Source organism: Agelaius phoeniceus, chromosome 5 (genome assembly GCF_051311805.1).
Source record: "Agelaius phoeniceus isolate bAgePho1 chromosome 5, bAgePho1.hap1, whole genome shotgun sequence".
Classification (NCBI taxonomy): Eukaryota; Metazoa; Chordata; class Aves; order Passeriformes; family Icteridae; genus Agelaius; species Agelaius phoeniceus.
Window position 1 is genome coordinate 8,878,249 of NC_135269.1, and position 14,687 is coordinate 8,892,935.

General features: G+C 41.6%; 1 protein-coding gene across 1 annotated transcript; it reads right to left on the reverse strand.

Annotated features, from left to right (window-relative positions):
* Nucleotides 1–35: 35 nt before the first annotated feature.
* MANSC4 (MANSC domain containing 4) lies at nucleotides 36–8,088 on the reverse strand. Its single transcript, XM_054632354.2, has 3 exons — nucleotides 7,730–8,088; nucleotides 6,209–6,343; nucleotides 36–5,304 (listed from the first exon to the last, which is right to left on the reverse strand). Exons 1-3 carry the CDS (start codon nucleotides 8,058–8,060, stop codon nucleotides 4,625–4,627), a joined length of 1,146 nt encoding a protein of 381 aa, XP_054488329.2. The 5' UTR covers nucleotides 8,061–8,088; the 3' UTR covers nucleotides 36–4,624.
* Nucleotides 8,089–14,687: the final 6,599 nt, after the last annotated feature.

Below are 14,687 nucleotides of genomic sequence, written 5' to 3' on the forward strand. Positions count from 1 at the left end.
AGTTCAATCCTCTTCTTAATCACATTCTGATTCCTCACACTTTTTTGGGCATTTAACCTAGAGCAACAATGTCAAAACTAATGAAATTAGTTAATACTTCTAGTTCCATTCATTAAAAGTCTGAAAATTAGGAGCTCTAAATGCTTTTCAAATGCCATTCAGATGTTTGCCTGTGTGTAAAATGAGGATAATGTTGCCTAAGAGTCTGACTTGGGAGAGGTGTTGAAGCACTCTGGACAGTTGAGTTTCTCAGTTATTGTGAGGCAAAACAAATATTCTATGTAAAAGCACCTGTCTCTAAAATAAGGGAGTAAAATAAGGTGGAAAGTGGGATGGTAGTAGGAAGGTGAACCAGTAGTTGTTGAGAAGATCCCAGGGTACCTGGGACGGGAAGAATGATGAGAGTTGGTGAGGTGGGTTTGTAACTAAATAGAAATGGACTGAGCCTTGTTACCCTCAGGCTGCTGACTCTCTATTGAATGTACCCAGGCTTTTAAAGGAAAGAAAAAAGGTTGTAGCATCCTGTGTAGCACAGAGAAAGGATTATATGGAAAGAAATTCATTTAAAACTCTGGAATCACAATTTGATTGCCTTCTCACAATTAAGAAAAAAAGTCCTACCAAACCTTGAAAGGACATAAATAAATCTTACTTTTATTCTACCTTCCTGGTAGAATAAAAGGAAGATTTCAATTTAGAGAGAAAGTCATTCTCTAGAAGGGGCAGAGGGGGTTAAGGATTCTGCATACCTATAAAAGAGCTGCCCATGCCAGCAGCTCTTTGAGCAGAAGCAGTGTAAGAAAAAAGACATTGAAAGCTGAGGGGAATTGATTCCTGCAGCATTCTGTGTGCTGGACTCACTCCCTGCTAGGATTTCTCACTGTGTGCTCTGTGTGTACATACAGCCAAGGAGTGCATCTGTTCTCACTGCCAAAACACTGTCAGTTTAGGAAGGATTCTTCTTAGGTCAGGATTGTTTTCATATGGTGAGAGACAGAGTTTAATGCAGCATTTTAATTCCTATGAGAATTTGCCAGAGCTGTACTAAGACAGAAAATGTTTGTACTGTAATCCCAATTTTGCACTGACGGACCTGGTTCTTTAGTATTCCTTCCTTTTGGATGTGAATTAATGTAAAATTTTAGCAGAAGCCTAATATGGGGAAAGTTTCAGCTGTTATCAGGTTGCTCCTTTATCCAGGGACAATGAGGGTAATGTTTTAAATTCCCATTTGAAATGGGAACATCTGGGTAATTCCAAATCTTCTCTGAACAGCCATGAAACCAAAACAACGGAGGAAGTAAGTGCAGTTTGACTCAAGAGAACGGGGCCTGAAGTTGTGCCTGGCTCTGTTCCAGAGGCAGTTTGGTTCTAGTATGTGCACAGGAGAAATGTTTCCTTAATTAGCTCTGTCAGTGCCTGCACAAGGGCTGCCCTAGGAGCCAGCCTGGGGAGCCAGTGGTGTGTACAAGGCTGGCAGGAGCGAGGCCCTGAAATGTCTTAAGAAACCTCTTAAGTTTGCTTTTCTCCACAAAGCTGTCCTTCTGTACTCAGGACATGTGAGCACCTGAGAAAATCCTCTGCAGCAGAGGACATCCCAGTTTTCCTTTGCTTTTCACAGAATGGACCTAAGCAGAACTCTGGAAGTCATGGCTGAAACAACAATTTGACCTTTTCAATAATAATGTCTGGTAGAAAGAACAGCATAGGAAGGGCAACTGACTTTTTCATTAGCTTCACAGCTAATTGATGGAAAACCTAAAATGCACAGGTTTCTCCATCTCTCTCAGAAGTGTTCAAACCTAACTTACATACATCCTATAAATGTTTCAAGTAACAGAGGCAGGATTTAAGGTGACTGTCTCCTGAGCACCAAGTGTCTCTCCCAAAAACAGATGATGCCTACTGGCCAAGAGCAATGTTGGGATAAAACTCAAACTTACACTTGTGATTACTGTACAGAACTTGTGTAATGCAGTGGGCAGGACAAAAGGCATCTTGGATGCTATTTTGAGCTCTTGGATGTTCCTCTCTGCTTTTCTGCTTCTCCCTCTAAACTGTTTGTGTTTGAAGGTGACTATTTCTCTGTGACTGTGCAGAATACCTGGAACATTGGGATCTTAACCCCTGTGGGAGCCTTCCCAATCTCAAGGATGTAAAATACAGCACATATTTTTAAGAAGTAAACTACACATCTCTATTTTACTGTATAATACTTCTGCATCATCCATCTCTCTGGAAGCCTGTGCTGAAGTTTAAAAACTGAAGAGTTAGAGATTAGGAGACTAATAGGTCAAAGCAGCCCTGCAGCACAATAATAAACACATCTTTAGCACTTATTAATGTCTCATGTACATTACAATGTAAATGAGGTGTACATCCTTCTGTGCACAACTGTGGGACCTTTCCTTTTATCCCCCATATAAACATTCCTGAGAATGGACATTTTTTCCCCCCATTTTCAGGCATAATGATGCTGCAAGCACAAGGAAGGGATTAAGGGGCAGTTGCCTAAAAAGGGATGTGCTGTCTGCACAAATCATCTTGCTACCCATTTCTTGCTTTCCCTCATACCTAAAATGTATTTATTTATTTACTTTCTTGTGGCTCTCTTAGTCTATCATGAAATAGCTCTGCTATTGTGCTTCATATAACCCTTTTTCTGCCAATTATTTTTCCTCTCTCTGTCAACAAACTAAGAAATCTCTTCAGAACATAATCTTGCTTTGATCATTCCCTGCTGTCCCAGAAGCATTTGCTTGTGGGACAGATAGCATTTTTGATTTTGTCTCCTATATCTTTTTCTGGTAAGAATTGAGGTAGGTCCCAGTTGCATGATATGATTCTTCTCCAGAACATCATATTGAGGGTAGGACTCAGTGGAGCTTCAGGGTGCTCTGAAGTGCACTCTACTAATCTGGAGATTAAAAAAACAGGGAACCAGGAATGCCTGAGGCTTGCTGCAGGCAGGGAGTTACTTTTCTGAGAGAGAAGGGAGGTGAAAACCCTCCTTTTTGAAAGCAAGTGTTTAACTACCTATGACTTGTTCTATTTTAAAAAATCCTACAGCTGTATCCACCCCATAAGATAAGCTTTTCTTCTTTTTTGCCTTGACTCAAGCTGCTCTGGAGGGTGACTGATAGCACAGAGGAGCTAAAAAAGCTGGAGGCACTACTGGTTTGCTGTCAGCAGATGCTCTGTGGGGCACTCAGGGCACAGCTCAGCCTGAACTGGAAGAATGGGCACATAAGGACTTGGGGACATGAAATTAGTGCAAGTGTCAGGTAAGGAAGGGATTGCAATGTGATAGAACCTGTCAGTTTTCAGCTGAGCTCTGTAATATTTGTCTGAGAACAGTAATATCTGAACAGCACAGAGTAGAAAGGTGATGGCCCACATTCACAGTTTGTTTCCACACTGATACTGTAAGAGCTAAATTCCTTAGTCAGGCTTTTGTGGCTGCAAGTTCAGCAATAGATTATATATATATATATATTTTGGATTTAAGCATCTTCCCCTATCCTTGATGCATGGTTAATCACGACTCAGATAAAAAATGCATTCTTTGCAGCATTATAAATTAATGAGTGAGGGGCATTGTTTTCCATAGTGCTGCCTCAAACTGCAAATCTTACTTTGTGAAACAGGGAGGAGACCTTGTGCACTCTCCTGTCTTCAGAAACAAAAAAATAAGTAGGTATTCCAATAAAAAAAAATCCCAGATATTAAACAACTAAGTCTAGCACAAACTGTGTATGCCTCTGTAATTGAAGATAACAGCATACTCAGCAATGCTTTGCAAAACCCTAGGCTAAGAAAACTGAAACACATTATCCAGCTGAAACTACAGGGCAATGCTTAGGTCAAGAAAAGACAATTTTTCTAATCTAAATTAGATGAAGCTACCTGCGTGTAAATTCTGTATCCTAAAAACTATATGCAGTTATGTGGCAATAATAATTGCATGTATATTCCCAGATTTTCTGGAGAAATTTTATTTGGAATAGAGTGCTGCAAGGCCTTGAAGTTTGAATTGCCTTCTTGGCAGCACTCGAGACTATAAAGTGAACACAAGCAGAATTTTAATGGCTGTATTCAGCTTGAAGAAAGGCATCCAAAAGTACAGACCTAGTTCTTTACCAAGTGTTTCTCTGAGTTTAGGTTTTGCCTTTCTTTGGCAGAAAACAGGATCATTTTGACCATTTCAAACAAAAAGACCATTTCATAAGTCACCTGTTTATTCCTGCATTACATGGGATGTTTACTTTTTTGGTAGCAAATAGACAAGTACAAAAATAACTACAGCAGGATTTCTCATCAAGTTAAATAATTCTCTGCCACACAGACATGCCAATACTGCAGCTGCATTGAACCTGGGGGAAAGTGTTACAGTGTTTTTCAGGCATTAATCTGCATCAGATTAGGAACCAAAATGCTTCAAACAGTGGGAACTGTGAGTGGGTGTTTCCTACCCAAAGAGACAGGGAGCTGTGCTTCATCTGCTGAGAATTAAATCAAAACCCAAATATTCTGAACTAAGTTATCACTGCTTCTGTGAGAGAAGTAAACTGGTGTATGGAGTGCATTTTTTAAATCCTGTTTGTTCCAGAGGCAGGATGGTGTTTCACAGATTACCTCTGACAGGAGCATGTTTTATGAGCAGTCTGGACATGGTTGTTCTTGTCCTTACAGGTTTATAGTGACCCCTCCTGTAGCTGCAGCGCCCGGCTGTGAGGGCAACAGTGCAACAGCACAGGCAGAGGAGAGAGGAGCAAAGGACCACAGGAATCAGCCAGACCCCCAAAGCTGCAGCTTCCCAGGCAGCTGCCTCGTTGTCTGATGTAGAATTCCTCCCACTGTAGCCTTTGGTTTCATTGAGGTGTTGCTTGCTGCTGTTCAGGTGAGGAGGGGTGGGCGCGTGGGATAACACCTGGGCAGGCCTGGGGCTCAAAGCTGAGTGTACAATCTTGTCTGAGCTGGTGATGACCGACCTGCTGCTTGTCCTCTTAGCAAAATCAATGGCTGCTGGGGAAGTGTCTGCCCTGGAATAGGCAGTACCTTCTGCAGTTCTCTGCACTGTCAGACTCCAGCTGGGGCTGGCAGTGTTTGCTGGTAAGCCATGGCTCATGGCAGCAGGTGGAGCTCGGAGCAGAGGAGAACCTGACGTGGTGGCATTGTGATGTTGGCATCTTCCCCCCTCAGGGGTCTTTGGGCTGTGCTGCCTCTCAGATTTACTTGCTGAGGAGTAAGCATTTGGCTCTTGGGATTTCAGTTTCTCAAAAATGAGAAGATCTGGATCAATCCCTATGGAATTAGGATAATGTTAGTTTATTGACAAAAGCTTGTCTGCACACCCACAAAAAGGATCCACGGAGACAGAGGCAGGGCAGGGAGCCCAAATAATGCCCTTTTGGATTGGAGGTGTCACTGCCTTGGGTTATGGGACACCTTATGGGATGCAAGGGATTTTGGGATTGCACATGACTTACTATGGGATGCTTAGGGAAGGAACCAAAGGTGAGGAAAGGGTAGTGAGGGCAGGGAAATCCAGGAAAGCCCTGTGTGTGACAGTCTGCACCAGCAGCTGGAGGGAGGCTGCACCATGGGGGCTCAAACATCCCAGTGGCAGCAGCTCTTGAGTCTGGGGTCCAGACTGGGCACCCTGAGAGCATCTCAGCAAGCTGCTGGGGGACTTAGCATTGTATATATGTGTGTGTATATAAACATATATTTATATATTTTCACTAACACAAAAAGCAGGACGAGGCTTTTGGTGCTCCCTGTGTTGGTGTGTTTGCTTTATGTGTTTGTCTGTGTTACTTCTATGCTCACAGGGCATTTGGTTAATGAAAATAAATGTTCAGCCTTGTTACTGCTTGAGTCTGGGGACATGGAGCAGTGGCAGCCTCCTCTCTCAGTGTCAGAGCTGGGAGGGTATTTTGGCCAAGCACAGTACTGATGAGGTACTCAGAACATGAATCCTGAGAGCAGGGTATATCTTCAAGCTCCTTTCTCACTCTGAGTGGAAGAAAGCGGGGAATTATTTTCAGAAGTAGGTATATTAATGAAAAAGGAAGTAAGTCTTCATGTTTTTTAGCATTCTGTGTTACTTCAGGAGATCATTTAGCACAGCAGCTGACCTGGTATCATTTTAACATTTCCTAGAGCTGCCCTGTTTTCAGCCTTCATAAATGAAATGCATAATTACCTGTTGTGATGTTGTACAAAATGACATCAACTCCAGCCTTTAGAATGCAGCTTTCCAAAGCTGGGCATGACATGTGCAGGCAGTTCCTGTTCCTGTGAATGGCTCCATGGTAGAACACTGCTAGATTGCAGGAGACTGGAACCCATAAAGAACAAAGTTGAGCTTCTCAGCAGAATGACCATTGCATTTTGCATGTTATGATGTTATTTAATGTCAGAAGTTCATTATATTTGCCCAGATCCTGTGGGAGGAGAGACTAGATCCTGTGGTTCTCTCATTATCATATAAACTAATTGAGCATACAGTCAAAAGAGAACTTACATCCTTATTTTACATCTGGACTAGAACAGCCATATGAGTGCTACTTCTGTTTCTCATTAAATAATAACTGATTTAAAGCCCTTTGAAATGCCCTCTAATGTCTCTGTTTAGTTAAGATAGTAACAAATTTTGTTTGAATATATATGATTACCAAAAGGAGATTTCAAGTTTGCATTTTTTATCTCTGTAAGTATCCAGTCCCATGTGGAGTAATATGATAAAAAGTTTATTGTCGAGATAGGAACAATCTTGCTGAAATGTATGTAATTTTTCTCACCTCACATTATTTAAGACAGAATTTGACTCTTCCCAGGATTGCTGCTGGAAGTTATTTATGTCACTGTCAGGTTGTGAACGTCATATTTTTTGCTCATAATTCAAAATATAATCTAAATTTATATTGACTTTTTTTAGTGACTGGTACCTCACTTTCATCCTCCAAAACCATATCCCAACCCCTTTCCAGTCTGGAGAGTTTTAAAAATTTAGGCACCACAAACATGCAATTAATGTATCCTTCTAAAATACACTCCTGTAGAGTACAAGTGCAATGTGATATAGACAAAATACAAGGCTTAGGACAAAGAATGATTTTGTTTATTTTTACTCTGAGCCTGAGTTTACCAGAGAAAAGGGATGGCCAGCTGAATAACTGCTATTATTTATTGCTATAACTTTAGTGTTACCTGGTTTGCATGGTATAAACACTGAATAAGAGAGAAAAGAATACTCTTGTATTTCAGAGAAGGACAAACTGTGTGTCCCCTCCACTCTCCCTCTCACCATGTCCTAGTCTGATGCCATCCTGCAGGAAGAGAATGCTGTTGGAATCACTGTCACTGCTTGTTCTCTATAATACAGATGGGGATGAATACAGAAGAGTTACTCTCTTAATGCTGGTATTGCCAACTAAATTACTCTCTTAATATTGGTATTACAAGCTTTGTAACAAAGATCTAAAATTGCAAAGCAGACCCTAAGATTTTAGTGTGTTCCTAGTATAGTCTTCTGAAAAAATACAGACTGTCAATTTCCTTTCCATGGGACAACAATGTGCCTCTGCTTTCCTGCCTGAAAAAAAAATTTATAGATCCTCCTTCCACCCCCTCTATTTCTTCTTCAAGTGAAGGGCTGTTTATATAAACATTACCCAAAATGGGGGGTTCGGTGTGTGCCAGGATGTTGCCTACAAGCACTCACCGTTCCTCAGAAGGCAGCAGCTCCTGCTGCACTGCTGGGGCGAGGTTTCTGCATAGCCCTGCAGCAGCTGCGCTCCCCTCCGCCGCGATTCCCACAGGTCCGGCAGGAGCCCCGGGAAGCGCCGGATCCAGCAGTTCTTGTAGAAGGCAGTGGGTGAGCAGAGGCACTGGGAGCGCCCGGGCAGCCCCAGGAGCAGCAGCAGCGCTTGAGCCGCTGCCAGCAGCGCAGCCATGGCCCCGTGGCAGGGCCTCAGGGAGCCGCCCTCTGCCCCAGCGCTGCACCCGCACTGCAGGGAGCATCCCTGAAAAAGCGAGGATGCTGCCAGGGGCATGAGCCAGGGCAGGGGCTCCTCCAGACAATGCCCATGGTGCTGTCTGGGCAGCTGCTGAAAGAAAGCAGACATTTAATGAGCTACTGAAGATTATAAAGAGTTATTAGTGCTGTTCTCTAACTTAATTATTTGGAGGTGGGTCTTGAAACACAAAAGGGACAGGCTGTTTTTAGTCATTCAGAGAACTTGTTTCTGTGGTGCCCTCTTTATGTCTCTTGTCCTCAGACCAAGCCACGCAGACATGGAGCTTGAGATTTGGTGAATAACAGCAAGCTCAGCACCTTGTTCCACCTCACTCTGTTCACTGTTAGACTCAGTACAGAGAAACAGCTCTGTCTAGGATCTGAACACTTTGAGTTATCTGGTGACTGTGGAAATCTGCCTTCTTATGCTAACACATGAATCTCTAGCCAGAGGTGGAGATCTGTTCCCCTCCCTACACTATTTTGATTGCAAGAATAATAAAATTTTATTTGTAAAGGTCTAGAACCAGATGAACTCTCTATGACTGGGGAGGGCTGGAACCTCCACTCAAGCTATGATTGTGTTCTCCCCATAATAACTTTAAAAACATTGAGCAGTCCATACAAGGTTTTCTGCTAGAAAAAGGCCTGTCAGAAAGAAAACATAGCTGACACACAGAGAAATGATTTTTCAAGTACCTGGTCTGAAACCTGAAACTCCCACATTTTTTTTCTTAATAGGACCAAGGCTGATCCCTGCTTCTCACGTTACACTTTTCATACAGAAAAGCTTTATAATATTACAATACAGGAGTTGATTTAAACCCAGTGGACTGTATAGTGAGGTTGAGAGACTTAGGCTGAATTACAGTTTGCAATAAAAATTGGGTGTTCAATACATAAGAATATTTTACACTGTGTTTTTACACTTCAAGATTGAGATCAAGGAATTTCCTCCTTTCCACATGAAGTGTAGATCAGTTAAGTGGAGTGGGGAGAGCATCAAACTCATTTTAATTATTTGGTCATTACAGTTTGAAAATGAACTGACAGGTGTTACACAGCTCACTGGAAGATAAAAAAGCCCAGAGCAGGTTAACCCCTGTTGATCTAATAGCAAGGCCAAGGCATTATTTTATTCATTGGAACCATAATTAGGAGGATTCCAAATAAAAGTCTGTTGTGGGGAATATGAGAATTAAACTGTTAGAAAGAAGGTAAGTGAGTAATTCTTCAAGCCTCTATCCTGAAAAGCAGCTCTTGGCACTTGCGTTGTTTTATTTAGTTTTGGAGTTCGATATTTTCATCTCTGTGATAATCAGCACTTAAAACCTTAAATACATTTTAAAATGCCTGATAGCTTGCACTCAGTGGACTGCACAGGGAAGCTTTTAGACATTTATCTACAAGCACTATTGACAGTGTATTTTTTAAAATATTTGTTTCAGCTTTCCAAATGTCCCAAGGAATCACTTGATTTGGAACACACTCAAAATTTTGACGGACATGCCTGTATTTTGGCATTACATCCTGTAGTATGAGTAAGTGTGATTTTCAGATCTGTTTTGTTCTGCAAGATTTGCATGCAAAAATGTTGATTTCTGATTGCTTTTCTCACTCCTACTCTTTCCATATCTCCAAGAAGAGAAACCTGGAAGACTCTGAATAATCTGGGGAAGCACTTAACAAGGAGATGCAAAGTATTCTTTCCTCCTCCTCTTTTCCTGAATAAATTTTAAGGGCAGAAAAAGCTGCAAGGAAACTTTCTTTTTAATGAAAGATAAAGCGATTAAAACAAGTAAATAAATGGCTGCTTTAGGCAATTTCCTTTAAAACCAGAAAATTTCTAGTAAATTTCACCATCTTCTGCCAGCTTCCCCTTAATTTCACTTTGACTTTTCAATGGGAAATGTAAATTAGTGCTGAAATTGTAATTCACAGATATTTTGCAAGAAGGAAATGCCCAAGTCTTACCTGCAAACCAGGGACTGATTTTCCATGCGCTCTGCAAAGAGGGACCAAGAGGCTGCCACTGATACAGGGGAGTCTGTGGCCAGTACCAGACCAGCAATTCATGTTATTTAGGAACTCCTTTCATCCGACTCCTCACATTTCTTCCTGGAAAACAAAAAGGTAGGGGGGCCTGTTTCCTGTCAGAATATGAATGGTTTTGCAGGCCTTTCAGTAAAAGAGATATAAATGGACCTGCCACGCTGGAACAAAATGATCTTTTTCATGATCCTTATAATCAGAAACAGTCCCTGAAGTTTCCCACCTGGGCCAGCAGTGAGAATGGCACAATCCAGGAGCTTCCCAGCACAAATGATTCATCACCAGGCATTAACTCTTTTTTTGCCAAACAGAAAGAAAAGCATGCACTTTTTCCATATGAAGTAACAGACATGTCTTGATTTTTGGAACTACATTTAGCTTTTATGGAATATATGGATCTATCACTCAGAACATGTAAAGACCAGAAAGGATCTATTTAGTTGTAGAGTTGTGGAATGGTTTGGGTTGGAAGGGACCCCAAAGCTCACCCATTTGCACCCTCTTGCCATGGGTAGGGACAAGTTCCCCTTTCCCAGGTTGCTCCAAGCCCTGTCCAACCTGGCCTTGGGAACTTCCAGGGATGGGGCAGCCACAGCTTCTCTGGACACCCTGTGCCAGGGCCTCACCACCCTCATGGGGAAGAATTTCTTCCTGACATCCAACCTAAACCTGCTCTCTGTCAGTGTGAAGCCATTCCCCCTGGTCCTGCACTACATCCTGTGTCAAGAGTCTCTCTCCATCTTTCCTGTGGGTTCCCTTCAGGCACTGGAAGGCAACAATGGGTTACACTGAGTCCGTCTCTTCTCCGGGTATTGTGTGACTGAGCAGTGGGAAGGTGACAAGCTGAGAAGTGAGACCCAAGCAATTTCCCAGGTGAGGTAGGAACCTTGCCCAAGCCCTCCTGTGAATGTCAGTAATGAATTTAAGGAAATGTGCAGCATAATGCCATGTGTGCAGCATGAAGTTCCCTGCCTATGTTGTGCTCCACATAAGAAAACTGAATTTCAGGCCTGTGTTAAAATCATCTTTACCTCATTTTTCTGAGATTTGTACATGCATTTTCCCTTTATTATAGTAGGGGTAAGGTCAAAGTTTTAAGTAAACCAAGTATATTGATAATTTCAGAATATGTCACTGTAACTCTGTGAAGGTATAAAAGTTATAAAAGACTAATGTAATGAATCATGAAATAATGAAATGTAAATATGTGGAAAAAAATCAAACTGAGTCTTTGACATTATTCAAATAATGTGCTTGCTTTCTTTCTCCTTTAAAATTTTCCTTGAAATCAAAAGTCTCTTGCAAAATATCTAAAGTCCAACAAAACAGCATTTTTTGAGAGAACTGTTTTGTCAAAAACAGCTATTAGTGGTCAGGTTTTGGTTTCGAGCAATGTATCACATTTTTAAAGACTCTGACCTTCTCTGAGGTTAGGGACAATTGGATCCAAAGATTCTGGTTTCAGTCCCACCCCAGTAAAAAGAGGTGAAATATTACAGTTTGTCTTCCTGGGGCTTCACACAAACAGTTTTTTAAACCCTTGTTTCCAAGGGTTGCCAGGCCCTGAGATTCTCTCGGATCTTGGCTTCAGACTTATTCTGGCCAAGCCTCTGCTCCAAGGCTGGCATCTGAGTGTTCAAGCAAAGAGCAACACGAGTTTTACCAAGATTAGATTTATACAAATATATATCTAGTGGCATTGCAGATTAACTTCAGCCAAGTTTTATGACAAAAGGCACAATGTTTAGCAAACACTAAGGAACAGATGCTGATTTATGGCAGAACTTGAACTGGGCAAAAGGGATGGAGTTTCAATCTTGTGGTGAATTTTACAGAGCTGGATACTGAGTGGAAGTCTTCCATGTGGATTACCATTCATTTTACCTAGTTATTATGTACTAAAATTCAGCACTGCTTGTCTACACCAGGATTAAAAAATATCTGCTGTTTTAAAAGCACCCAGTTGAGTCTCCTCCAGGCACAGCTGCACAAGAAATTCCTGGCTGTGGATGCACAACACATTTGTGCAGAGCAAACATCCCTAACAGGGGATCCAGCAGCAGACAGAGCACTCCAGCAGCCTGACCCCCATTCAGGTTTTGTCAGGGAACATTCATTTCACCTGAGGGAGTTTCAAGGAAATTCCTTAAGGGGTCTGTGGTGTAAAAAATGGACCAGGTTGAAGGCCATTGCAAGGATTTACACTCTTCCACCTCCACTCTGCTGTCTGGGTCCTGGACTTGCCCATGATCCACAGAGAATGCCCACCACACACAGACTCTTGGGATGGTTGGGATGGCCTTTTTGCTGCCCAGACAAGCTCAGGAGCACACACCTTAGTATTAATCACTCAGATATTACTAATAAGTACTTGATAATAAACAATCTGCTTTCAAAAAACATGTGACTCCAAGTATCTTTTCAGTAGTGCTGCAACATACTTTTATTGCAAGGAATAAATAAGCAGCACATTAAAAGCAGAAAAAATAAATAGAAAATATTAGGGAAAAATGTCTTAGCAAGCGCTATTAGAAATGAGTGCTTGCTTTCTATTTTTTTCTTCTTTTTTTTCAATAGCATTGCTAATGGCACTGGGTAAGAAGTGATTTGTTTGGCTGCAAATCTGTAAAGAGAAATTACCTTTATTTAGCAGGTCATCCTTCACAAATGCTAGAGTTCAGCTGAAGTAAAATTATGCTCTGGTCAGTTCCTCTCAGAAATGCCAAGATCCTTTAAAACACCGACATTTTAAAATGCTGAAATACTGCAGGATAATTCCTGTGTTCCATATATGCTTACTTTGTATCTTGTGACAGGGAAAATACTGAACAATTTGGCAAATCCTTTCCAAAAGACCAATTCCTGTCTTGAGTAATTCCACTGTTACTCAATGCACAGTTCCCTGGCAGTGCAGTACAATTCCCTGTACTGCACTGTGTCTCAGAGGGCAGAATGTGGCACTTTATATTTTATATTAGATAGCATGGATCCTTTAAATATCCCCAGATTCACTTCTAGTTCACACTTTAGACTAATAAGGCTGAAAGGAATTCAATTTTTCCACAGTTTTTTTTCACTCAGTGTGGTCCTTTCCTCAGAGCATTCAGGTCGGTGTTAATTTCTGGTTCTCAAGTATTATCCAGTGTCTCCCTGGCTTCACTTTTCTTTGTAGCAGTAACCCCTCCTGAGTCTCTGTGATTCCTTGCTTTTGCTATGCTGGGAAAGTCAGAGGGCTACAGAAATGTGTGCCCAGACAGAGAAAGGCTGAGATTCTCTGTGTCATGGCTGAATGGTCTATTACAATGGAGTGGCTGTATGAAAAAAAGCTTCTTCCATTTCCACGTCTTTTTAAAAGAAAAGAGTGATCTCTTTTTGGCCTTGGAAGAAATTCAGAAATTAACTATGAGGAAATAGTTCAGGCACCAGACACAGGGAAAAATTATGTAGCACAAATTGCCAAGGCAACCCTGGAGCAAGAGAGCCTTTACTGACACTCTCTGGTGTCTGCACAGTCCCTTTCTTGGCACTTGAGAACCCTTTTTCTTGGTATCAATTTGTCTCTCAGGTACTGTAAAGAGAGGCCTGAACTGTCTAAAACACCTTGAAGACTTTTCCCCAGGAGCTAAAGTCTAGGAGACAGGTATTGAAAAGCTGAGCAGAGTTACCTTTGTCTTCTTCTCTGAGTGGCTTGTTCTTCAGGACATGTTCTTTTGTCATAAACTCATTTAACATTTTAGATTTAAAATCTACCATGATTGTTTTCATGTTTGATGCTTCAGCATGTTCTTGAAGGATGATAGATAGTTCTTTTAGATAGTTCTTTATATTTGTTTCAAAGATCATGCAAATCTTTTATGGCTCTGAATGACACATTTCAGCTTTGTAGCTCTAGAAATAGAGTTCCAACTCTGGAAAATACATTTCTTACTCACTTAAGGTACAACCAAAGTGATTGCAGGTGAAACAGCAAAGCCTTTTCTTTGATTCCATTATAATAACATGTACTATTGATCTTAGAAGAAACCAGTATAACTGTAGAGTGGAAGACAGACAAAATTATCCCCACAAGAGTGGAACAAAAGAGTAGCCCTTGCCTTGGTGCATTTGCAGTGTAAGTACTCTAGAAGCACATCACACAGGACTGATGAGTGTAGAAAAAACAAGGGACCTGTCCTGTCAGCACACTCTGACTTAGCACAACTGCCTGGCCCTGAGCCTGGAAAAAGCACAGAGAGATGACAATCAACCCAAAAAAACCCCAAAAACAACAACAACAACAAAAAAAAAAAACAACTGGGTAAGGAAACAGGCTTCTTGTAAAAGTGGCCACTGGGTACTGCTGACTGCTTGGGCATGTGAGAGCTCCTGTGGAAAGCTGTGGGAATCAGGGCCATCAGAAGTTTGCTGGCAGGAATAAAACACTACTGCATGCCAGAATTGATCCAGCTCATTAACAACCCTCATAGACTGTGAGGAAGAAGGACTGGAAATCCCAGGCAGAGTGGCAGGCATAGGGCTCATCTGGCAACATACAACCAGAGAAGAAATATTTCATCCACCCAGGCTGTGGTGTCAACACTTTGAGGCTGAACTTACCATAACTGACTACATG